This window comes from Balearica regulorum, chromosome 3 (genome assembly GCF_011004875.1).
Source record: "Balearica regulorum gibbericeps isolate bBalReg1 chromosome 3, bBalReg1.pri, whole genome shotgun sequence".
Classification (NCBI taxonomy): domain Eukaryota; kingdom Metazoa; phylum Chordata; class Aves; order Gruiformes; family Gruidae; genus Balearica; species Balearica regulorum.
This window is the reverse complement of record NC_046186.1, coordinates 115119816-115145914: the sequence shown is the minus strand read 5'-3', so window position 1 is coordinate 115145914 and position 26099 is coordinate 115119816. Positions and strand designations below refer to the sequence as shown.

At 44.1% G+C, this 26099-nt stretch overlaps 1 protein-coding gene across 4 annotated transcripts in view; it reads left to right on the top strand.

Moving 5' to 3' along the window:
* Window positions 1-25971, top strand: part of WDPCP (WD repeat containing planar cell polarity effector) — a 160307-nt gene extending 134336 nt beyond the window's left edge. The window contains exons 19-22 of one of the 4 annotated variants that reach the window (XM_075749668.1): window positions 7820-7955; window positions 16737-16837; window positions 18369-18397; window positions 24651-25971. In XM_075749668.1, coding sequence (XP_075605783.1) covers window positions 7820-7955; window positions 16737-16837; window positions 18369-18397; window positions 24651-24701 — 317 coding nt within the window. In that variant the 3' untranslated portion in view covers window positions 24702-25971. The other 3 variants (XM_075749669.1, XM_075749670.1, XM_075749667.1) reach the window with 3 other exon arrangements.
* Window positions 25972-26099: the final 128 nt, after the last annotated feature.

Below are 26099 nucleotides of genomic sequence, written 5' to 3'. Positions count from 1 at the left end.
ATACAGGGCAGTCATTGGGCTAAGCACATATTCTCACTGAAGTTTTCTTCTGCTTTTCCTCTCCTCCAAAATTGTTCATGTCTACTGCTGCACAGAAAAGAAAAAGGCAGTAGTGACCTGGGGCTTGGGAGCATACAGTGCCATGGGAATCACAGCATCAGGCCCACAGAGGGAGTTTTTCTTGCAGCTGCCAAAACACCGTCAATAGCTTCAAATCCGTACTTTTGGGTCTGTTTCTTTTTTTGGAAGAGGGGAGGTAAAAATTCTGCTCATGTTATCTCATATTGCAGAAATCAAGACCTGATGGGTACTGTATTATCCTTTTTGGACCTCAGTCACTCCCAAAGATTCAAGATGAACTCTGCCTGCCCAGGCACCAGAGTCGGTGCCCCAGGGAATTTCTTCATATCTAAGGGATATGCAGGATGTGTACTCGCATGCCCTTGCTGCCTCTCAACTCCAGCTGTACATGCAGTTTTGCTTTAGGAACCTGTACCTCCAGTATTGCAATATCTTTTTCAGTCTCTGTCATCAAGAGTTTAAATACAGTTCAGATCAGTGTTAGTGGCCCAGCTCCAAACAAGGAGAAGTGCTGCAATTCGTTATCTTGACAAATTAACTGGTCTGAGGCAATTCCTTTTTGAGAGAGATACAATTAGCTAACTCTTGAACTCTAGCCTTGCTCCAGCGCTATGGTATAGTAATGCACCTGCTCAAAAGGTGTTGATACTACAACTAAGACTTTCTCACCTGTAAATGTAATTCCTGCACTAAGAGCCTTAGTGTTACACTGTCCTCGTGCCACTCTCGTACCCCACTGTAGCGTGGGATAACAATGCAGACTTCATTTGTGAAGGACTCTGACCTCAGCTGATTTAAAAAAAAAGGCTGGCTGAAGACCAAGGTGGTCTTGTTGTATAGCCCCAAAGGGAGGGTCAGTGCTGGAAACACAGGGTCCTTGTCGCAAAACCACCAGAAGGGCCTGGCACAGAGAGTGTTATATCAGAGAGACACATCACCAGTTGTCTCATCCTCTGTTTTGAGCACAGCTTCCTGGTCCAGTGGAAAAAGGTGGCTTTCCTACCCCCAATCCACTGTGTAGAAAACAGTAGCCCATGCAGACTCAAAACAGATAATTTCTTTGGAAAAACAAGCGTTCTTCTAATGGTGTTTTCTCCCTGGGATTTAGACAGGAGTTTCCAGTTGCAGTCCCTCAGTCCTTATATACCTGGTGAAAACTGGGTTGCCATCAGGTACAAAACCCCCTTCCTGATGTGGACAGGAGCTGATGCTCCAGGGAAGGCAGAGGGACCTCCGGCCTTACCCTGCTTCCCTCACCTCCTGGCCTGGAGGAGCAGCTCCTTCCTGGCTTTTTCTACCAAGCAAGGAACATACATCTACAGCTACACATTGTTCTTCCAACCCAGTGTGGGCAGATGCACTTCTCATCCGTTTCCCTGTGGAAAGCAACTCCTTCTGCCCTTCAGCTCACCTGTGGGCATCGTCTTCCCTTGCACAAGAGCTCCCAGGTGCTAAAAGACATCCCTTAACCATTCATCTGAACCATTCCCTTTTGGAAACTCTGAGATAAAGCTGTCCCTGTGTTTGCCTAGAGCCTCTTTATGTGGACTTGGTGCCTGGGAGTTTCCTTGAGCTCCTCTTTGAACTCAGAGCCTTCAGCATCCAAAACATTTAACCCTCAATTTCTTTTCTGCTTTATCAGTTTGGCCAGCTTCCAGCTGGCAGAATTTATTTGCAGGCTTCCACTCTGCATCTTGTGTTTGCAGATGTATTTCTCTTTCAAATAACCCCCTGAAATGGTTTTCTTCTCCACTGAGCCTACCTGCCTCTGGTCTGGCCTGCACATCTCCCTGCTCTGAATGCCTGGAGGGTGGAAGCTGAGGGCAGAGACGCTCACTCAATCCTTGGTCTGGAAGTGCCAAGCAGAGGGTGTGCCCCGTACACAGGCGTCATGAAGAGCAGCTGAAGGAACACGCAAGTTCGGCAGCGCCTGCTTTGCCCGTTGTGGGTTGGGGCTTGCAGTGCCAGAGGCACTTTTGCCTCTGTGGAGTCTCTAGAGCATCACTTAAGAATAATCAGGTCTTCCTTGAATGCTTTCGCTGAGATGCTCTGGAGCACGCACCCACATTTCCACTGCTGCAGCCTTCACCCCAAACAATGGGAATGCCTCTGCTCACCAGCAGCTTTTGCCCAGTTTTCGTTTAGAACAGGTATTTCTAGATAGTCACTTAAAGTGAAAAAGAAAAGCATTAAAAAAAAAAAAAAACTTGGTCTAAAGTACCACTTACCAAACAAAGAAAATGCCTAGTCACCAGGAATGTCCTCCCTCCTGTGCCTGTTGTAATTACTGAGCAACAGCAGCCTTAGGTTGCTCATCTTGTGTCTTGGCGCTCCAGGTTGGTAACATGCATCGGCAGCTGAGAGGAGAGCAGCTTGCCCGCTGCCAAGATTACGAGGCAAACTTCACATGGTTTGGGAAACTCGATAAAATCTAGAGGTGCATGATCTCTATTGCTGGCACACTAGTCAAGCCTTTGAAGTGAAAGGGCCTGGAATTGAAGCAAATCCTTGGTTATTCAGTTTCTTTCAGCTGGCGACCCATCACAGCTTGGTACTACCGCATCTGGATCACCCTGTAAGACACACCTTTTTTAAATAAAAAAATAAATAATATTGGCACTGCTAGGATAGTTCCTAAGAAACCTGATTACTTAGGCTCCGGGGAGATATAAAATGAACTATTCAGCCTGTATAGTGGTTAACTTAATTTTGTGTATGATTCTAGCAGAGCAAATGAGTAGCTGAGATTGAAATCTCAGCCAGAGCTAGTAATGACTTGGCATTTCCATTTGCAGAAAGTTTTAAAGCCAGGTTTCGCTGCAAGCTGCAGAAGACTGCTAAGTGAAATAAAACTGTGTATGCTATCAAAAAAAAAAAAAAAAGGAGTTGTTTATAAATGTTAACTACTTCTTTGGTTTTATCACATAACTTATTTTCATTCTTAAATTCCCTGGCACACCCACTGAAACAGTTTTGCTGCTGCTAATACACTTAATATCCAACTAGTGAAATAATGACATGTTATGCTACCATTAAGGGTTGCTTCTACTTAGTAGTGATTGAAGTGCCTTATCTTCTCAGGTATCAAATTGTTAAATTACAACACAAATGGGAGATATTCTGATTTAATGTACCTTTTCCAGCTCTCTCAGTAGTAACAGCTGTTCTCAATGAGTTTTAAAAGTACTATAAAAACAATATTTCAACAATTTATATTTGCCAAATGAAGACATGTCAGCACTGGGAATTAGCAAAACAACACAAAAATTATCTAAAAATAAGAAGCCATGGAAAACTAGACCAAAAGAAGCAGAGGAGTTTAGAGTTATATTTTTAGACACACACAAAGCTGTGTGGTTTCCCTGCAGGAATTTGTTGAAATTAAACAATTTTATTAGAATCTGTTTATTTAGAAAGACATTTTCAGGAAAACAATTGAAGCCAGAATAAAGAGCTGATCACACTCAAGTCAGCAATGGAAGTTCCCACTAGTTTTGATACCAAAAGAATTTTACCCAGTGGCTTTAGAAATATCTTCAGGTAGTTTGAGAAAACCTGAGGTAGAGTTAAGGTGGAGCAACTCGATAATGCGTGAGATCATGCTCAATCTCACGCCTCCTGCAGCAGTTATTTGCCTTAAAAAACCCCAAAACCTCACAGAAGCATAAGAGCTTGATTTCAACAGGTTAAAATAAAAAGTTAAAACAAGACAAGTTAATGCATAATAAAAGAAGATATGAACTTATTCACATGGAAATAGCTATTCAGGTAAAAAAATAGAATTTGCTTAAATGCCAAAAAAAAAAGTGTGATTGTTTGGGTTATTACTAAGGTATAGTGTTTTACAGCACTCGCTTTGCTTAAGCATTTGCATTTCTTCAGACCCTTGATTTGTTTCTTTCAAAAAAAACTCTACTTTTTAAAAAAAAAAAAAAAAAAAAAAAGAGCAGTGTGTCTGAAGTCTGTGTGGTTCACTGGAAGTTCATTGGGATATATTTGCAACTCCTGAAGCAAAAAACTGATATTTTATCTTTAGAAGAAGTTACATTTTTTGAACTTACTGAATTTTTCAAAGATCAGCATGAAGAGTTCTGATTAAATGCTTGCTTCAGCGTTTTAAAGGCTTCTTGTGTCCCTGTTGCCTAAGGAGGTCATACATTACGATTGCTCTGTAAACATCAGATTGTACAGAATTGGCTCTGCATACCATGCCGGGCACACAAAGAAGAAGTCAAATGGCTTATCTCTCACTTATCAACTAGTTTATTTTTCATGCCAAAAAAAGGCTATATTTTTACAAGAGGAGCTGCTACTTTGTAAATAATTTAATGGCTTCTGTTAAGTAGAGCTGTCAATTTTGCAAACAATATTAAAAGAAGATTTTCATTTTACCATGGGATTGCATGTTTTAAAATGCATTTTTATCCCTGAAAGTCCAGTGGAGGATGCTGGAGAATGGAAACACCTTCTGATTTGCAGACACAAATCCAAAAGAGAATAGATACGGTTAAATAATGACACATATATGAGCAAGGAAGGCATGAGATCTCATCACCTGCGTGTGGTGTTCAGAGAGCATCCTGCTCATTAAAGCGTAGGAAAAATTTGGCTGTTCGAGATAGGTGCTAGATGTAGCAATAGCAGCTATCAGCAAATTTTGGAAATGCAGAATGTGCCTTGTGCGGGTGTGTGAGTACAACATTATCCTAGTATTGATCATGACAAATGGGATTTTGTAGATAAAGATTTTTAGGACAATATAATTCATATTATTTCATCTGATAAATGACTTTAATGATGAAACAACAATGTTAGCCACAATACCAACTCTCAAGTTTTTAAAATTCAAATTCAGATTCAAATCCTCAGATCCTAGCATGATAAGCAACTACTAGGTTAGAATTAAAACCAGCAAGAGTTTATTGTGCAATAAGTCAAAGGAAGATCCCAGATTACCTGAATACAAAATCTTAGGTGCACCTTGTGATGCCTCCAATGCTAACACAAAGTCAAGTCTTTATCAAGCACCAAACCCTAGCCTGAGCCTTCAACTAGGTTTGAGGACCACCAGCCTCTCCCAGCTCTATGGCATTGTTGCCAAAATCCTTTCCTTTTTAATTAAATGTGGGATATGTTGCCTCTGGTTTGGGAAGGGCTGTGTTGTTTAAACAGTGTTTCTTGCGCATTTGTTTTTCCTGCTGTAGCACTTCTCACAGGGAACACAGTCCAATGTCCCACAACAAAAATGTTTATTTCTTTACTCGAGAGCTCATATCAGATGGTTTTGTGGCTTTGAACCACTCCTGGCCTCTGATCCTATCTAATGTTCTACTGCAACACTGCAGCTGTATACCCAGACTAGAATACGTTCAATCCTTGTAACTTGAGGTCAATTTCAGATATTTAATTTAGATATAAAAGTGCAAAGAAATCTACTTGCAGTCCCGTGGGTAAGAACCCCCTCATTCCCCAATTTTGGCTATAAGTGTGCTTGCATATGACAGACTACTCTGTTTTCTCTGAGGTTCCTATGGGGCTAGTAGCATTATTTAACAAGGTATAAACAGCGCAAAATACCGAAGTCAGTGGCCATGGTTATAATTGTTTGTAGTGTTCATATATCAGAAATATGCCACACAAGGACTGGATACATCCAAATTGTAGCCCATTTGACATTACAAAACTGCTGAGTCCTACCCAGAGCACATGTGTGAGTTACATTGAAGTGATTGATGTGAGAGGGCTGTGATTTATTCAGATCTGATTCTCAGCAGGTATGAGAAAATGCAAATTATTAGTATGGTGGAAAGAGATCAAGACAAAGCTGTCCCAATCCTGTTTTCTTTCCTTTCTCAATACACACTCCTCTCTCAGCATCTCTCAGGATTTTATGTTCTGAAATACCTGGGTCAGCCTCAGGAGTGATGTCTAAGGAGAAGCCATGGACATCGTATATTGGTGAAAGTCTGTAACTTTAAGGGGACAAATTATGTGGACCTTAGACATTACTGAGTAGGTGAAAAAAGAAAAAGAAAAAAATAATTACACCAGCTTGACGCACACTGTACTTCTTAGCTTTGACATTTAGGAAACAAAGGTTTAACATTTCCCTCCTTAAAAGCTAAGGCCAAGCAACGAGGGAGGCTCTTCAGGGCCAAAGATTCAGTTCCCAGGTGGAAGCAAGGTAGTGAGAGCTGTGTTCCCAAGCAGAGGCTATCAAAGGTTGTCCCACGAGAGCTGTGGTGGATTTTGCTTACACACACATCAACCAGAATTTTGTTTTAAGCCCTTTCCTAGAGTTCTTTACTTATCAAAAGCAGTTTCTCCTCTGCCTTTTTAGGTTCTCCATATTGCTCCCCTCCTCTTGGGAGATCTTGCTCAATCTGCAACAGGCTCCAAGAAGAGATCTCCAGAGAAACCTACTTTACTTGCCCTTGATTTGAGTTTTCTAGACATAGAACATTGCTCATGTACCTTTCTTTCTCCCCTCCTTTTTTCTTCTCTGGATTTTTTATTCAAGGTAGAGGAGAAGTTGCACCAGAGCCAGTTTATATCTCCTTTATTTATTGCAACGTGGTGTGCTTGGAGGGGTGTTGCCCCTGACCGAGTTGGTTGTTTTCAGCCATTCTCCACACGTGGGAAGCAGCAGCACAGATGGAGAATATCAGTTACCTAAGAAAGCCAAATTGGTTGCCACACTTCACCCTCTCTCGCACCGCAAATGATAATAGGTAGCACGAAGAGTAGAAATAGGCCGGAGCAATCTTGCAGCATTAGCTTTTTAGGACTCGGAGATTCAGAAACGCTTACAAGTAGATTTGCCCTCCTAAGCTGGTGAGCATTCTGGGTCTCCAGCCAAAATGTAAACTAGCAGTATGGAAACGTATTATATTCTTCACACTGCCCATGGTGTTGCCATGGGTATCGTGCAGATTAGCTTATACAGGATCTGGGAAGGCAGAGAACAAGGGGAGAAAAACAGGATTAAAAAAAGAAAAAACGCAAAAGGGTCTTATGATTTTGAGAAAAATCTTTTAAAGTCTTTATCTGTAACAGGATTTTTTTCCTTAATCCAAACTCTGCTAGCCTGGGGTTTGATTAATTTTTTTATTTATTTATTTTAAGTCTCACACCTAGAATATGCAATTCCTCCTCTATATTTTTAAGTGGTTTGGGTATTTTCAAACAATTTCCTTACCCAAAGGGCTCAGACTGGAACTTGGGAATTGGAGCCCTCTCCTTGACCTACTTGAAGACTTCAGGTCTTGATTGTGAACCAAAATATTTTGAAAAAAAAAGCTAAGGAAAGTCTTTGTTTTTAAAGGAAGGAGTTACACATATCCTTGTGGGAGAACAGTCCAATTGATAAGACTTTGATCCGTATGGCAACAGTGAAATACTCACACGCAGCTGCCTTTGGCAGCCAGCTAGACCTTCTGTAGTTGACAATTTAGAGAAGACATTTCCTCCTCACTAGCTAAAACCAACACACACTTACTCCTTCCCTTCCAAAAACTCTTGGACCTTTTATTGTTGCTGGTCATTAGCTACTTGGCCTTCTTTTCAAGGGCAAAAGTCAAGGGTGAAAGCTATAGAAGCATATGGTTTCCATTCATTTTGATCCATTACAAGAGAGGACACCCACGTCCAAAGTGACATCTGAAGCAAACAATTGGCAACTTGATTGTTATGTTTAAATTAAATAAGCCTGATATCATATCTTGATTCATCTTGACAGAACTTTTGGGGCAGTCAGACGAAGAAGACTCATCTTGCGAAGCTTTCATTGACCGACCTTCTGAGTATGGAGAAGTGCATGACCCACCTGCTCCTGGTCCAGCCATCAGATCACCAGCGCAGAGCTGCTCCCACAGGTGAGCGGCACAGGAAAGGGGACACGGGCTACTATCTATCAAAGATGTTTCATAAGGCCAAGGAAAATTCTGTATTTCCATAACAGAAAATGGAAGGGAGGGGGGAACAAATAATTAAAATGCTTTTGAAATGTATGTTTGATATTCTGAACTTTCCTGACAACCTTGGTTGTCATCTGCATCATGACTGTAAAAACAATAAAACATTAAGACACTAAGCAGGAACTAAGAAAAACTAGGAAGCCAGAAGGACGTGGCATGGACATGAAGCAATCTCTAGAAACAGTTTGCAAGCATTTAACATTCACTAGCACAACCATTTTCAAATTAAACCATTTGGGTAAATGCAGCCTTCCTTGATGAATGTGCAGGAGAATGTATTTCTGCAATGGAAATGCAGCAAATTAACAGTTACAGGTGGTAAACATAACTTTTAAAAACCTTACATGATCTTTACAGATTTCTGTAAGCTCGTCACTAGCCGGTGATTAAAGTCCCTGGGATGATCTTTCAAGACTGCCCTTCTTCCAAAGTTGATTAAAACCTGGCACTTACCTATTGTGAGAGAAACAACAGGTCTGATGAGGGGGGTTTGTTCCAATGCTTTTGTTGCTAGTGAACAAGCATACCACCTTGCAATGGATGGGAAATTAGAATGAAACAGCTCTTCTGCAAAGATTAAAAAAGCATTTATTTCTCTTATTTTTCTTCATGCATTCTTGATAGAAAAGAAACAACTATTTGTTCCCAGTGAGTATATAGATGCACTTATTTTTATTTTCTATACCTATTGTATGTGGGAACATTTTTAGTAAATCTAATGTGAGTACAACGTTGAACTTCCACATTGACAAATGACCCTAAGCATTTGTATATAACTGTGCTGAACACTCTTCACGTGGACAAGAAACACATTTCTTTCTCCTTCTGGAAATCTGTATATTACCTAGTTTTCTGTCTTTCCTCACATGAAGAGATTGAGCTTTTGCAGTACCCATTATACCAGTTGCACACCACTAGTGAAATATTCATTTTATACATAGCCTACAACTTTTAGGATACAGAACAATGTCTACAGCTTTCAGAGATATCTAATGGATTTGAAGATGGGGCCTGTTTTTAAAAATACAGTACACACTTACTCTGTCTTGAATGTCAGGACGGAGATAGCATCGTATTGATATGGGCAAATAATAAAGACAGCAAGATCATGCTGGAGACTGTATTGACTACAGAGGACTTTCCAGGTGCTCCAATAAAAGCAGCACCTTTAACAGAGCACTAGAGCAGAGACTAATCCCAACATGCCTCGGATCCAAAGGTATAAACACGCTATCCTCCCTTCAGCTCACCTTTTCCCTTTCGGAGGTTGCTATGACTCACATGTCTCTGGCAGTCCTGCGTCTGCCTTCGTCAGGTGTCTTGGGAGAGACATTTCAGAGTTCAACTTTACTCCTACTCCTGGGCTCCTTGGCTTGACCACGTTCATCTGTGTCTGCCCAGGTGGGTCACCAAAAGTTGCTGAGCCTCACGAGTGGCTCCTTGCAATCACCAGAGCTGCATAAACTGCTGGGATTTCCCAGGCTTTTGTTTGCCTCTTGCCAGATCGGTGAGTGTAAAGCAAGCTCCTCACCCACACGACCAGCTCCTCTGCCTGCTGACACCCTGTGCTTGCAGCTGACCTCTTCCAGGAGAGCCCAGAGTTTTTGGTTGCCTCTTGTGGAGCCGTGAAAGAAAACTTCTCATGGCTCCCCTGGCCGGCTGCAGCCACTTCAAAGCCTATCAACACGAATTTGAGTTTTAAAGGCACTCCGTGTGACAAGGCCAACTGGCTGGGAAGGTCACCTGCCAAGACCTCTTCTCTATGCTTTAAAAACCCCACGAATGGTTACAAGCATGTAACTGTGGCTTGTGTTTTGCCTCCGGTTTCACAGAGTTTATTTTCTATAATACATCTGCTGCCAAGTCTGTATCAGACTTCTTCATTGGAAGAAATTTGTGTAAAGAAAGGAAGGTTTAGAGTGTTAGGACTCTACATAAATAGGAATGTTCTCAGTTTGCAGTCATTGCAGCATTTCATCTCTCTGGCCAAGATTGGAGCATTTGGCTGTGATTAATTTAACAAGTCGAAATGCTGGATTCTGCACCTGGGACGGAGTAATGCTGGGCACAAGTATAAATTGGGAGAGGAGTGGTTGTAGAGCAGCCCTGCAGAAAGGGATCTGGGGGTGCTGGCTGGCAGCGGGCTCAGTATGAGCCATCAGTGAGGGCAAACTGCATCCTGGGGTGCATCAAACAGAGCATGACCAGCCAGTCAAAAGAAGTGATTATCCTGCTGTATTCAGCGTTGGTGCAGCCTCACCTCGAGTACTGTGTGCAGTTCTGGGTCCCACAACTTAAGAAGGATGTGAAGGTCCTTGAATGCGTTCAGCGGAGGACAACAAAGCTGGTACAAGGGCTAGAAGGAATGTCCTGTGAGGAGCAGCTAAGGACTCTGGGTTTGTCTGGTTTGGAGAAACGGAGGCTGAGGGGTGACCTCATTGCTCTCTACAGCTTCCTGAGGAGGGGAAGTGGAGGGGGATGTGCTGAGCTCTTCTCCCTGGGATCCAGTCATCAGACACATGGGAATGGTTCAATGCTGTGCCAGGGAAGGTTTAGGCTAGATGTTAGGAAGCATTTCTTTACCAAGAGGGTGCTCAAAACACTGAAACAGGCCTCTTAGAGAGGTGGTCAATGCCCCAAACCTGTCAGTGTTTAAGAGGCATTTGGACAATGCCGTTAATAACATGCTTTAACTTTTGGTCATCCCTGAAGCAGTCAGGCAGTTGGAATAGATTATCATTGTAGGTCTCTTCCAAATGAAACAGTCCTATCCTATCCTATCCTATCCTAGATATTTGGCTGCCTAATCTAAGACTTCAGCAGAGGACATAGTTTATAATGGGTAGATGATTATGCATTTGAGGGAATTTCTTTAAATTGATCTGACATGTGAACCCAAAATTAAATTGTATTTGCTTTCTGCTGCCTCAGTGAATTCACTCGAAAAATGGCATCACTACCACCTTACTAAAACACAGTGAAGTTTATGAAATCACAGCTGTATAGTGCTTGCTGCTGAGCATGTTAGTAAGTGCACAGGAACATTATTATTCTAACCGATTTCCCACATCACAAATTCATATCTGACATTTCCACTGTCCACTTCTTCCCAGCCTCCAACCACTACCTGCAGTTACAAAATCAATAATCAGGACATATTCTCCCTGCTGTAAAGGCCCTTCATTGTTCGTTAGCTTGGTCATTTTTTGTTTCATTATTGACTTTCTCTATTTCTCATGCTGTTTAATGCTAGTGTTTGGTGTTTGTGTATTCTACTCACCAGAGATATAAATGTACATCCTGAATAATTTCCTATTTACTTCTGAAGTCTTTCCCCTCAAGAAAAACAAAAGAAGAAAATTCTGGTTTTGTAATAGAATTACTACTATTCTTCTCTGTTCCCTAACCCCGTGCACAACACAGCCTCCTGTCTTGACCAAGTCACTTCAGCCACGCTTTATAAGTATTACTGTAGGCAACTTGTTGATTTACTTCCTCAGCACCATTGAAATCCATGAGATATTGTCTCTGAGGACTTGATTTGTAGTCTGGGGAGCAAGGTTAGTCTACAGCTTTTGTTTGCTTCGTTCCCCTGCAAGTTGGCGTACTGTAACTTCCTACAGCAGATACAGTCCTTTCTGGTGATGCGACAAGAATCAGCTCAGATCTGGACTCAGAATTGCTCCAAGCTTAACGTGAGGGAATGTACTGCTGCTCTCTTTCAGACCTTCCAGATGTTTGCTAGTGCCAATGGTTCATTTCTGTTGTTAGCCATCACTAGTCCCTGCTGGGTCGCAGACGTGAGCCAAAGCAGCCTTGAAGTTGTGTCTCACTTAACAGTTGAATCTGCTTTGAGAAGAGGATTGGGCCAGATGACCTTCAGAGCTCCCTTCCAACCTAAGATCAATCTGTTCATTGCAAGTCGACCCTCAGTCTTCAGTGTCATTAGTCTTGCAATAAAGACCCTACAACCTTCTCCATACAAGTAAATTGCAAGTCACACAAAGCCAGTAGCACTGCTCGTGTGCGCTTGGCCCGCATGAATTCAAGTGTACGTGACAGTACTCCCAGGCTCTGCTGCCTTCGGTGTAGCAGTGGTTCCCCTAGTCTCTGTAGGACACCATGACGGGACTTTGCAGATGTTCAGCAAGAGTACTCAATGGCTGTTCTTTCTTCTTTCCCCAAGTCTTTTGTTGCCTTGACTTAACATCTTTGTACCAGCTAGTCCCACCAAATCAATGAAATCAATTGATCTATGTTACTGCATTTCTAACACTACTATCCCTGTCAGACCCAGACACTGTCCCAAATCTATCTCACCCAAGTTTCTGGAAGCTTGTCTCCAGCACATACCCAGACTTCTTTCTTTCCTGTATTTCAACTTTGACAGAACCTTTGTTTTGGGACAGCTGAGGTGTATCTCATGATCTACACCTAGGCAGAAGCCCTGGGCAAGGGTCCTGTGAATACTAGTAGAAGATGTTTCTGTTTAACTTAGTAAACCTTGTTACTGATGCCCTTCAGGGTGCCTCACATCTGCATATGTGTAACAGAAGCCTAGTTTTCAGGCTGCATGATTAACAAGTCATTTCAATTAACTCTTCAAATTATCATCTCCTTTGCTGCTCTGCCTAACAAGGAAAGCCGTAGCCTGGGATCTAGACAGGGACAGAAAAGGGATAGAAGAGACTGGAACAAAAATGATCATTCATAAAATAGTCTCAAGGGTTTACTTCTCTGAGAACTTATTCTAAGCAAAATCTGGTTTCTCTTCTTGCGTTAAAGTTCAGAAAGCAGAGAACTTAGTTTGAGACTAAGGTATGTTTTACAGACAGAGAAAATCGGCTTAACTCTGTGACATTTTCTGAAAGTACCAATAATGTTTCTGTCAGTGGAGAACTGTAGTCAACTTTCCAAACCATGCACATACACACACAGAGTAAGTTATGAGCAATAAAGATTTCAGGACAATGCTCCGGATAGAGGCATTTTTTGCTGCATGGGTTTTTTTTTTCACTCTACAATAAACAGGACAGTTAAATACCACCAATGATGCACAGTCCAGTGAATAATTTTACAAGGCAAAGCTCTCATCTCTGGCTTATGTTTGCCATTGTCCATTGCCATTCTGTCCCTCCAAGTGTCAGATATGTTACAGCCTCTCTTATCTTCTCTCTTATTGTTCTTGTTATCTGTTTATGGAAACATTTTAATCAGCATCATCCTTTTGCTGCCTCTAAAATGGAAAAGATTCTCAGAAGGTATGGATACTGTTGTTCAGAGGATCAAGGTAATGTCCTGATCTGCTCAGCAACACATTAAAGGAACTGTGGGACAATTTATTTCTGGATGAGTCAACTAGTGAATGCCTGTGACCGTGCCAGAGTCCAGCACGTAAGAGTCAGCACGGAGCTATGGCTGCACTCACTTTTCTGCCATTGGCATTGGTAATTTGCTCCCCATCAGTGTGTCATTCTGTTTCCTTACCATAATGCAGGTGGATTTGAATATCTTGCATTTGTTGGTAGTGTCAGGATGTGTGTGAAGCTGGGTTGGGGTTTTTTTTTTAGCTTCTTATCCGTCTACCTTGTCCCCATCCCCCAAACTGTAACAACTCCTATTTTAATTAGGATATCTCTTAGTTTAATACAAGTGATTAGGATAGATGGCAAAAGTATATATCATCACAGTGATTTTTAGCATAAAACTTTGCTGTTGCTTATGTTCTTAAAAATACACCTATTTCTACTGCTCTGCAGGGTTTTTATTTAAGCTCAGGAGCATGTTTGTACATTTTGAATCTGTGGCATCACTGATCAAACCTCAGGAAGCATTAAGAGAAAACTGCATGACAGTTTTTCATATCTGTATATGTTGGTTATTAAATCAGCGTAAAAAGAAAGAATTAGAGTCATCCCACTGCATCCCTTTTTGTGTGTCACATAAAGAAAAAAACATTGAACGGATTTCTTACTCTTACTCCATTGTTTCATGCAATTAAACAAAATAAGCATTCATCACTGTTACGGCACTTCTTTATGTTCATTCACTGACTTTTTTCAAAAAGTTCTCTTTAACCAGGAAGCAAACTTGGTCTTAAAATAACAGGAATATAGGCTGAGAAATACGGTCTGCCATGGGTCCGTACATAATCCTACAAGCTGCTCTATCTGTCCTAGCAATTTTCAGTTCCAAAGTAACTCTATTAAGAGGCGTGCTGCGGGGATGCGGCGGTGTGTAGGAAATTCATCGTGGAGGCAGGATCCAGCAGCTCAGCAGTGCTAATCCTGCCCAGTTGCAGCAGCCTCTCTTCTCGTTCTTTGCCGTTGCTCAGCCCCGGTGAAGGCAACGGGAGCTTCACATGCATTGAGAACGCAACAGCAGGCAAATATGCATGGCTCTGTGCGAAGTTGCACTCTCAATTTCTACATCTGTAAAACCGAGATAATATGTTACCAACTTCAAAGGGTTGTTGAGCAAATTAATTAGTCAACATGCGTATAGCACCTTGAAAACACAAAATTAACTCATACTAGGCCGTAAGTACCCAAGATGCATCAAGGTGTGCTCTATGGCCTCTTGATTCCAGACAAAGGTCCTCTTGATTAAATTAGATTGCTAACGTATTACTGCGTTAGCTTACTTGAAGAAAGAAAAGTATGAAAAAGCAATTTGGCTTCGTCACATGAGCAGCGTGTATACTTAATGGAAATTTTTCCAGCATTCACAAAACAATGAAAAATCAATAAAATGTCTGCCAACTGTTCCACTGAAAACATTTTATAATCTACAGTGCCGAGAATCCCGAGCCAAGATAAACCAGCGTTGCTGACAGAAAATACTGACAATTATTTTACATTGATTCAACTTGGCCCAGCCCAGACTGACCTTGTTTATTCATCTCAGTCTCTTAATTCATATTAACTTGGCATCAAAATGGGACATGTGGCATGTGGGCTGAAGACCCATTTCTGTATCTTAGACTCAGATAAATGTAGCACATTGAGTACTTCCAGTGCCTTGAGCTCTTAGGTAGATTTATATGCATTAGACAGAACTGGTTAAGTTCCTTTTATCCCCGCTGGGCTTTTTATGTCTGTTGACTGTAAAACTAGAAACTCAGTAGAAGTAACATCTTCTAAGCCTTCGGATATACATGAAATCCTCCCAGTACTGGTCAATTTTAAAGACACATCCAAAGAGGATGGAGAGGTTTAAGCTCTTTTAAAACATAAAAATAGAAGGGTTATGGCAATTTGGCAGGCAAAAAAGCAATTTGCAGGTCTCGGCAGAATCTGAGGCTGCGTGTAAGAAAGCTGATCAAGACACTATGAAGGAGATAATGGGGTCGAAGAGTAGAAGAATCCCTCTGGTTTTGCAACCAGCATAATCTGGTCTCCAGTGAAGTTTCTTAGTTTCTTTTGCTAAACCAATAAAGCTTAGTGTGATGGGAGAGTTGCATTACTGCAGCTTAAAAATGTCTCAGGAAAGCTGATGAGGAGAGTTGCTTTTAGTCGCTTTACAGATGCCCAGCTGCTTGCATAGCTATCCTCCAACTGGTAGTGTGAAGACAAAGGCGCAGGGAAAATCTGAGCTTTTTCTTTAATTATTTATGTTCTTGTCAGTAAGAAAGGTCTTTTTATGCCTGGAATGTATTATTTGTATTATCAAAGCTGAGTGAGATTTCACACTGTAGCAGTTAACAAATGGGGTGCTGCACAAAAGCGTTCACATTTTCATTCACACAACTACACTGCTGTCATATCTGAAAGCCACTCTGAAATAAAACATTACTTGAGTCAAACATGACTACATGCACAGAGGAGGAAAAGCCACCCAAATGAGGAGAATCCCCCAAAAGAGTTTCCAGTTGGCCTGGCTTGAGAGGTTTAGTTTATTTTCTCTGTTCGACTCATTCTTGCCGAAGGCAACGCTCCCTTGGACTTCACCAGGCACTTGGCAATTTGCAAATGGGGGGACGAACGGCGAGTCGGCGAGCCAAGATAGCACAAGATAACCTCCAAATTTCCAGTTCCACTGCCTTGGGAATGGATTGCCTTTCCACACGCCTACATAGCAGAGATTAATGATGAGTGAAGAAACCGAGACTAGCAAAACCAAAAAAAAAAAAAAAAAAAAAAAATCCATCTGCATTTTCCATAACACATAGCTGGTGTTTTCCTCCCCGTAGCTCCTTTGCAACTTGGATTTCAGTGATGGAAGTGGTGTTGAGACAGGGTTTAACTGCAAAAATCACAGAAAATCAGCACTGCCTTTTGGATCTGACATCCTCCTCTCCCAGCATCCGCCTGACCACCCCTGTGCAGGGCTGTCGCAGCGCTAGGCGCCTGCTACGTATGCTGCACATGCCCAGTCTGTCCTCCTTAACAAAACTTTAATTGCTCAAAAAAACACCAGCTTTACATCACATCTTTGAATGTCAGGAAGGTGCTGGAGCGACTGCGTGGCCAAACGAATGATCCTAGTGACGCTCAGTCAACAAACATACTGGCATCTGATAAAAAAGAGCTACAGTTTGTAGCCAGGGAATTACACAGGCTGTTGTGTACTTGAAAAGATAGAAAACAAACAAAACAGCTTTGCTCTGCTATGCAGCGTCTCCCCAACTCTCCAGTCCTTGCTCCCTCCCCTCCTATCACTTCTGTTTTGTTTTCAAAGACCCACCAGCCGCAGACAGGCAGAGGACACTGAGCATAAGCCTGGAGCGGATGGCCACACCACCTCCCTGATGGAGAAACTCTTTTCCAGCAGCCAGGAAGGTAAGCGAATGAGTTGCTTTCAAATATGGACAAGGGGGTGAAGCTAGAAATAATGGTTATTGATATCTTGAAAAAGAACTTGGATCTAGGAAGAAAAATAAGGCAGTGTCATTGCAGCATGAGCTTGTTTTGTGTATACTTAGCAGGGAGAGGCACGACAGCTACTGGCTCTCACAACATAGAATAAATACTCTGATCATATGAATCTCCTTATCTTGCAGTGCTATTAATGATTTAACAAAGACAGGCAAAGTGTTTATTAGTTTCAGTTGTTAATGCTCTCTTATGCGGTGTGCAATGGCCAGGTCCTCCACAGCAGAGCTTCCCCAGTTACATGGCCTGTGAAGCAGCATTTTACACTACTTCTGCAGGGGTTCTGGAGTAAATGGACACGGCTGTCTTTTCAGTATCTCCATCATAGCACCTTCAAAGTAGTGCAATGGTATAACAGAGGAGCAGTCTGGCACGAGACAGTCATGGTTAAAGAATCATCCTGTGAAGTCAGCCAGGCAGGAATACGTAAGAGTATTTGCACAAGGGGTGAGACGAGGATTTTTATCTTCTGCCTTGTCCAGGTGTCCCATCGCTATACTGACAGGTACGTAGGAACTTAGCCTACGTACACTCAGGCACACTGACACAGAAAGTCGAGGCGTAACTGTGATTCCTATAGCCACGACTGAAACAGATAGTTTCAAACAAGCCATCTACGGGTGTGCTTCCACACTACAGTGAAGCTGAACTAGCAGCTTGCCACCATCGAAACGGGAAGGTCCTGCTTCCCCCTCACCGCCACCTTCTGCCCACATGTACAAGATCACACAGGGGGCTGCTGGCATATTAACCCAAGTTAAAAAAAAATATTTGTTTTCTTTCCCGTGGGCTTTTGTCCATCCTCTGAACCAAACTGCATTGCCTGGGGATCAGAAGACACCACAGGCAGCACCAAGCAAGGGGCAGAAGCACATTGCCTGCAGCAGGACTTCTTTTTGATGTTGGCAGCTGTTAATTCAGCTCAAGCTGTAACACGAAGCCTCATCCTCAAGCACCTCCAGCAGCAACCTGACAGCAAAACCCTCCCGAGACACAAGATGAACGCTCGGGCAGGCAGCCCACACCAAGCTCCACCACCCTACAGCTACCCCGGCACAGGCAGAGAGGTGTGCTGCAGCCACGGCTGTGTCACCACGCGTGCATCCCACTCCTGCAACGGCTTCCCACTGAGTCAGGATGATGTGGGAACCCTGATCTGTCGCTGGCCTTGCGTCTCCACACTGCTTTATCCACAAAAATCACAGTTGCTTTATCTTGGTGTATCATTTGAGGGAATATACGTATCCTACATGTATAGACTTGTATGAGCAATATATTAAATATTTTAATTCATCCATTGAATAACAGGTTATAAAATAGCTGTGTCCTATCAAAAAATGAAAGAGTTACCTAACACCATACCCTTGTTTGTTTGGGTTTTTCAGTGAATTCAACGGAATGTAAATAACATGGTGCTTTTTTTTTTTTTTTTTTGAAGGAAATCTGAGAGCAGTTCCTACAGAACAGGTAACGCATTTCTGATTTATTTTTTTATTTCTGCTTATTATTATTTACTCTATTTTGCAGCTTCCTGAAACTCCCCAAGCCTGTCCCTGCAAGCTGTCTGCCTGCAGGGCTCTCACTGAAATTGGTAGAAATGCTCCTATACCACATTGCTAGAGCGGGGCTTCGTCTGCGGCTTTGAACTGAGTGCAGCACATAAAAGTCAAAAATTCTTATTATCCAATGCCTGTTGGATGGGACCTAAGAAAGAACTTATTGTCCTCCATCCATGTTCATCTTACACGGACTAGCCAGCATATTGGTGCTTTCAAGAGTGAGACCACGGTAAAGAGGAGAGAAATACTACCCTATGGTTTCATGATCGGTTTAAGCTGATTTAACTGCAAGGTGCTGCCAAAAAAGGTGGACTGGCCCTTCCCCCGCCACCAGCCTCCAGTCCTCTGTCCTCCTCCCTCTCCCGTGCTGGCTCGGGTGCTCGCACACTTCCAGCCTGTGAGAAGCTCACCAGGGCGGGAGAGACCTCCTCATGGCCAGGGAGACCCTACCCTCATCCCCCAAATCCTTCAGCTACCCCCCCCATGTCCAATGGGGACAGTCCCTCCCAGCCTGCTTTGGTGCCCCAGCTGGTTGGGTGTCGGGGGGGGGGGGGGGGGGCGTTGGTGGTGGGGTGTGTGCGCGTATAGAGCATATACATAGGGCGATCCTGTCTCCAGAGCTGATGAGTCAGCAGCGTGCAGCACCAACGCACTCCTTCAATTGTACTTTAAAGGAAAAAAAATAAGAAAATTAAAATAAAATAAAATAAAATAAAATAAAATAAAATAAAATAAAATAAAATAAAATAAAATAAAATCTGTCTCACAGCAGCATGGATGAACATACAGGAGTGCTTGTATTTTAGCCTCCTCCCAATTACAGTTCTGGTTGAAACTTTTATTTTTTGAGTCCAAAGTATTCAATGTTTGGTCTCAGTACAAACAGATTATTAAAAAAAAAAGACGAGAAAGGAAACACTTCAACCTCCCAGCAGAGCAGGATGGCACTTATTTATTTCTTTCATTACAAAACCAGCCCGTGCCAAGTAAATTCATGCTCTAAGAGCTGTTCTACCAGTCCCGAAGTGCTGGAGAACAACACGCGCCGGCCCCACCTCTGCAGCCTCCCGTGGGCCCCTGCGCATTTTCCCTGGGTGGAGGATGGGGAAAGGCTGGGGAGCAGGTGACAGAGTTTGCCATGCCAGGGAAATCCCCATACTCAAAATATGCCCCTGGTGGCCTTTTGATGGCTTCGGTGGCCTTGGGATACAGAGTAAAGTAAAATATAGCTGCAGTGACAGTCTGGAGACACTGGTGGGATTCCTGGGTTTGCAGCTGGGTTATCCAGCAGTTAACTGCTCCTTCCCTGAGCTGCGTGTAAGATGCTCCTTGCCCCCACGTACACGGCTGAATTAATAAACTGAGAAGTTCATTTGAAAGCTCTGGACTATCACAATAAAATCCACAAGCACAAAGTCTGTATAATGGGAGTCACATGAAGAACAAAACTTTCCCATCACATCTTTAAGGATTTACACAAGGGAGCTGTTAAAGCATCCTTTGGTTCCAAAAAGTTACGGCAACTGAGCGGTCACCATTGCTAAAAGCTGGTGGGTCAAAGTGTGACCTCTGCAACCTCGTTGGAGGTGCCCTGATTTCACCACACATCACTGAGCTGCCTGTGCACCTCCATCCTGCTGAGCTGCTCTGCTTCTCGCAGGACCCAGGGAAGGGAGGTGTGATGCTGTTGGAGGCAGCAGCTCTGGCAAGCGCTTGGGCTGCAGAAGGAAATGACTTGCTGGGTAAGAGGGAGCCTGTTGTGCAGGCCAGGTTTTTTCGGAATAGAAAAGCCATCCACACAACACTAACTTTGCACTTCTGTGAATATGTTTCCAACACCATTCTGTCCTGACTTTTAATGCCATGTGGAAATTTGGAAGTCTTGCAGCAATTGGTCACCAATGCAGGAACCAGCACCCAGCAAATCAGAGCAGCTCCTTTCTAACTGGACTGACCTCTGGCTTTAGTTCAACCCATCCCAAATCCAACCCAAACCTACCACCACCAGCAGCTCTACACCCAGACACAGCCACCAGTCCTGCTGCATCAGTGCCAGCATTTGATAGACAGCCCATCGCCGAGGTCCCACTTTCACCCTCCTGCTCCCCCAGGCTGGCGTCCCTCCACCACCACTTCTGGCACGTTGCTTCAGAGGGAGCCCTCACAATACCGGGCTCGGTGCCACGCAAGGGGAGCACACCCAAAACCCAGCCCTTCTTGCACAGTCAATTCTGCAGGAAGATCTCTGCAGCTGCGAGCTGGAAGATTTTTCTTTGCTCCCCTTCACCAGTTCATTGGCGAAAGGCTGGAGCCAGAAGTGACCTACACCCAGTGCAAATGGCCATGGAGGCCTCAGTGTGGATGGACCCTACCGTTGTAGGTGCATCGTAACATGCGTCGTCTTCGCTTGCTGCCACTCTCAGCTATGAGGAAGCTTCTCCTCCCTGAAATTGTAAAAGATCGTGCAACAAAATGTTCCCAGTCACCTGGCAGAGCAGCTGGCTGTCACACAGCCAAACAACGCTCAAGCAGTTGAACAAGACTTGTTTTCCAGAGGAAAGCCTTAGCCCTATAGCACGCGGCTCAGAGGCAAGACCATGCTACTGCAGGGGCCACCCATGTCCCCTCAGCAGTGCTGGTGGCTTTGTGCTAGCACAAGGCACGTGTGTCCCCACTGCAGCCCCTTGGGGCATGGGTGATGATGGGCGAGGACTGTCATGGCGGTCTCAGCTCGCAGGTAGGACAAACGCAGAGCAGGTGGCTTTGCCCAGAGGGTTTGGGACCAGCGCTGCCCAGAGGATCCCGTCACTGGGGCGAAGGTGGGGATGACATAGGCAGTTGCCAGAGAAGTGAGGATAAGCTGCAGTTTTTTCTTGCCTTATGCATGGCTCGGCTGGGTTACAGATCTTTAAGCAAATCAGAAGTGAGCATCCCATCTGCAATATTTGGTGGGGTCAGGATTTGGTGTTCATGTTCAGTCTTGTCTTCCGGGAAGGGCTGGAGATGGGATGGGGGTAGCCTCGAGGGCCGTGCTGCTCAAGATCCAGCCTACTCTTGCTGCTCTGAGCAAAATGATCTCCAGAGGTCCCTCTGGCCTGTGTTATTCTGGGATTTGATAATCCTGAGGAAACTATGTATGTTAGTTAAAAGAATCTCCATTTAGCAGCACCCAGCCTTAGATAAGCAAAACTAAGCCTCCAAAGACCCTGGTCACCAACCTCAGTACAAATTAGACTCTTTGGAAAATGTGAATCTCAACTGCTCTGTCATTTCTGGGCTGAAGACTCATCTCATTTAGAGTAACTTCACATGCTGAAGCCAATGGTGTCTTATGGCTACCAAATGGTTGTTTTAATATATTCTCATTCAGCTAAATACCTATCAGCTGGTCAGGTTCTGTATGATGCTCTCCAAGGGAACCAAGACATTTCCAGTGAAAGGGAGCAGTACCTATAGATCCTAACAACAGGCATGTCCTTCCACATAGCCATTCCTGCAGCTTGGAACAGGGCAGTCTCCGCCTGAAAAAACAGGTGTTTAAAATAATTCCTCGTGGCTCCTTCATTTATTCCTCTCTCTCTCCCACTCTCATCCCTTCCCACCTTCATTGTGCCCTTGAGAATAGTGCCCGGGAGAGAAAGCCTCCTGGGAGCGATACGGCAGCGTGGGGAAGAGGTTTCCCTGTATTTCCTGCTCCAGGAGACTAAAGGGATCCTCCGTTCTGCCTCAGACCTGGGGAGACCAAGCAAACCACTGCCTCCATCCTGTTATCCCTGCAGGTCCCATATGGCTTAGTGACTTTTCAATTACAGGGTGTGCCTTCCTGTACCGCTCCTCCCTTCGCCTGCTGGAGCGGGACCACATCATTACCATGCAAAGCCCCACGATCTGAACTCTCCAGGGCACAAGTGGATGCTCTCCTGTCAGGATATTCATGTTTTCCTGCTCTGGATGACTAGCTGCTCATTACCATAGGCAGCAGCACTGCAACGCTGGCTTCCCCTGTTCCTGGACAGCCCTCTTCCTGTGCTGTGAAAATCAACTCATCAAATTATTACAGCTTCTTTTATTGCTGGGGTGCTACATCAGAAAAGATGCAGATGTCAGAAGACGGTTCTAGTCATTATCGCTCTTCAGCCTTTGATTAACATTAAACACCTCTACAAGCTTGATGCCACATCACCGACTTCCCATGCAACACCACCAAGTCTGCTTTAGTGTGACCAGAGAACTTTGCAAATAGGTTTTTGTTTTTTTTTTTTTTTCCCCAAAGGTATTTTAAAACAAAAGCAACTAGGTAGGTCTGCAGAGCTGGGTTATTGTTAACCTCTCCCCAGACAAAAGGCACAAATCGCAAATCCCAGGTCAAATAACTATCATCTGATGCACTCGGGACCCTGAGCCTTGAACAACAGGCAATGACCCAAACAACCTTGAACTCTAAATGATCAAACATGATGTGGGTTTTTTCTCCAGTCTGCATTCGCCTTCCCAGCTATTCCCTTGATGCTCAGAGCAAGCACCAGCAGAAACCCTCTGCATCAGGCACTGACACAGCTCTAGGGGAAAAAAGACACCTCTTACCTTCAGCAGCTGATGCTTCTCAAGGCTTTACTGCTGTGGCTGCCCAGCAAAAAAAAATCTTTCGTATTTTTTGGAGCCTCCAACAAATACCGTTCAGAGAGCAAAGAGAGCCCACAGAAAGCTTGCAGCCACCCAAAAACCAAGGCGCATACACAGACACCCCATGAGGTCTACTACTGAGTAAGGCAACTCATAAGCTCCTTGAAGACACCTGCCTAGGCAGCAGTCTTGGCGGTGAAGCTGGGCTTTGAGTTTCAACACTGCAATAACCCTAGTGAGGTCTGGGATGCAAGCGCTGGTTTGGATGGGATGCTGGGGACGCTTTCTCGTCATCTTCAAACCACCTCTGCGAATTAACAGGGGGGTGTATTGTGGCAGGGCCACCTCCCGTCGTCTCCTGGCAAGGGCAGTGCCAAGCGGTGGGCTGGACACAAAACTCAGTGTCCACAGAGTGTTCGTTTTGAGCTGTCGCACTTGTACTGCTCCCTCTACACTGAGGTAGGGAGGTTGTACGCAGGAATGCTGTTTCAGAGGGTAATCTCTGTCTCTGTGGTGAAATGCACATGCCATGAGATGGAGCTGCTGCTCTGGTAAAGGTTCCTTATGAAGCTGCAAGTGTTAGGGGAATTTTTTTTTTTTTCTCTTTCCTGAAGTCAAAGAGCAGGGAGTCGCTCACACGAGTCCGTCTGCCCTCGCCAGCGCTCCCGCAGCCTGACACAGCCCTGACAGCCACCTCCTGGGGCCGAGCCCATCCCCTCTTCCCACGCCAGCCAGTGTCTCTTGCCCTCCGAGACAGGACAAACACACGTTTCCCTTTGTTTTCAGCTCCACGCCTAGGTTTTTTTTTTTCTTTGCATCGTGAAGCGCTGGCTACTCATCTGTAATTCAAAAGAAAGCAATGACTCACTAGACTACAGCACTTTCCAAGGCAAAGTATTTCATGCATTTTACAGGCACGTTAGCCCATGTTATGAAATAACCTCTATTTGTGCCACATACTCTCCCCACCGTCATATCCTTTGCAAAACCGGAGTGCTGGGGTTTCCACCCTGCACAGGCACTGAGCGCAGAAAGGGGATTCGTGCTTAAATCATGTATTTGCATTGTATGAGCAATGCAAAATGCCATCCCCGCGTAACTTTGAAAACCTGGCTCGCTACCCGCTGGCATTAACCCAGCCTTGTGGTGTTCGCAGTATGTTTTAATTAAAACGTAACAAAAAAAATCTAAAGTTTCACTTTTGCCAGTAAGCTTCCAGGCGCTGGGGAAGGGGGCTCAAAGGCAGGTGGAGCCTCAGCTCCCAGACCCTTGCATCCCCACCGCGTGCCCACCTGGAGCTGCAGCCCCTGGTTTCCCCAAGAGCAGCGGAGAAGAGGGGTCGCAAGGGGGCCTAAAAAAGGAACGAGTTCCTTACCTAGCATGACGAGGCAGTCTCCACTGCTTTAGGGCTGCAGCCTCCATTCACAGGCCAAACTGAGACAGAGTCTGCAATTTTCTTTTCTCCCTGGGTTGGGATGGTGTTTCCATTCCTCATTGCATGTCCCTGCCTGATCCTGCCTGTCTTTCCCCTGCCACAGGAGACCGGAGACAGCGGGTCTCTCAAAGTCGTGCACTTCGGGCTGGTGTGACTGAGCGTGTGATCCTCTTCGCTGCCAAAGGGGAAACCTTGCTGAGGTGGCGAGGTGCGCAGAAAGTCCTTCAGCGAAATTCCAGCCATCCCTGGATCTGACCACCAGCAGAAGATGAAGTACCAGGCTTATAAAAAGTGCTGCCTGAAGACCTCCAAATTATTCCTGGATTAGCACGAATGTGTCCGTGCGCAGACTGCCCCCTGTTTGCTTATGGAGGGCCATTTGGTGACATTTTCATCGTGTCATTCAAAGACACTAAAAAAGCGAGCATTTGCGGATCCACATTTACCATACATACACCACGCTGAAAATTTTTTTTTGGGGGGGGGTGGTAGTTAATGGAAGAATCCATAAACTTCTGAGGGGAAAGTCTGTAATTCTCTGTGCATTATATATTTTAACAATCTTCACTTGGAAGCAGATTTGAATTTCCACTTAAGGCTCTGAAAACCGTCCTATTGAGATACCAGCAGATAAAAATCTTCACTCAGGATACCTCTGTGAAAGAGCAGCCTTTCACAGTCGGCAGCATTTTTCGAAGAATGCTCTCAATTTTCATATCTAGATATATCATCTTAGTTGAATAACCATTATTTTGCCTCGAAAAAAAGACGTGGAGGCTCTTAAACATCATTCCATTGGAGTCCAGATTTTAATCTGCTGCCTCTAACCACGAAGAGAAAATGCACTGAGAAGGTAAAGTAACCTGTTTCAGCCCTCTAGTTTTTTGTGACAGTGAAGAGAGGGGCAAGCATCGTCACAGGTATTTCTTCCCACCATTTGATCGGGTGCAGCGTGTATGGTTGCAGATTTTTGTGCTCTACTGTAAGCATGCGTGGGTTAAGCTTGATCTTTTGGGGATCTTTCTGTGCGTGGTTGCAACCCAAAGCTGGCAAGTGAACGTCTTGAAATTGGTTTTGTACGATGACCAAATGTGAACAATGAATGAACTGAAAATAAAAGCACAGTGTAAAAAAAAAACAACCAAACCCAACAATAAAAGAAAAAACAAACCCACAATCCATTAGAAATATTTTATTAACAAAAAGTCTGCATCTACCAAAATAAAATATTTGTGCTCACTGTTGGTCAGCCATTTTCCCCTACGAGCCAAAATCTGGCTGAACTTCTGTTGCACGATGGGCGATTTTGATCACATCAGAAAAACTCCCAGCCAATTTCAGCACTTTACCTGAATCGGCGCCTTTCTGTGACTATATTTGAAGGAGACTTTCTCCTTTGCAGTTTGAAGGGAGTGAACCGGCTGCAATGCGTAGGTTTTTGTACACTCAACAGGGAAAAATTAATAAAGAGAGCTTTGAAACAGAGCAGGCTGCTGCATTGCCTCCCCGCGCAGAGCCGTGCCTGTAATGGCTGTGCTTCGCGCAGCACTTG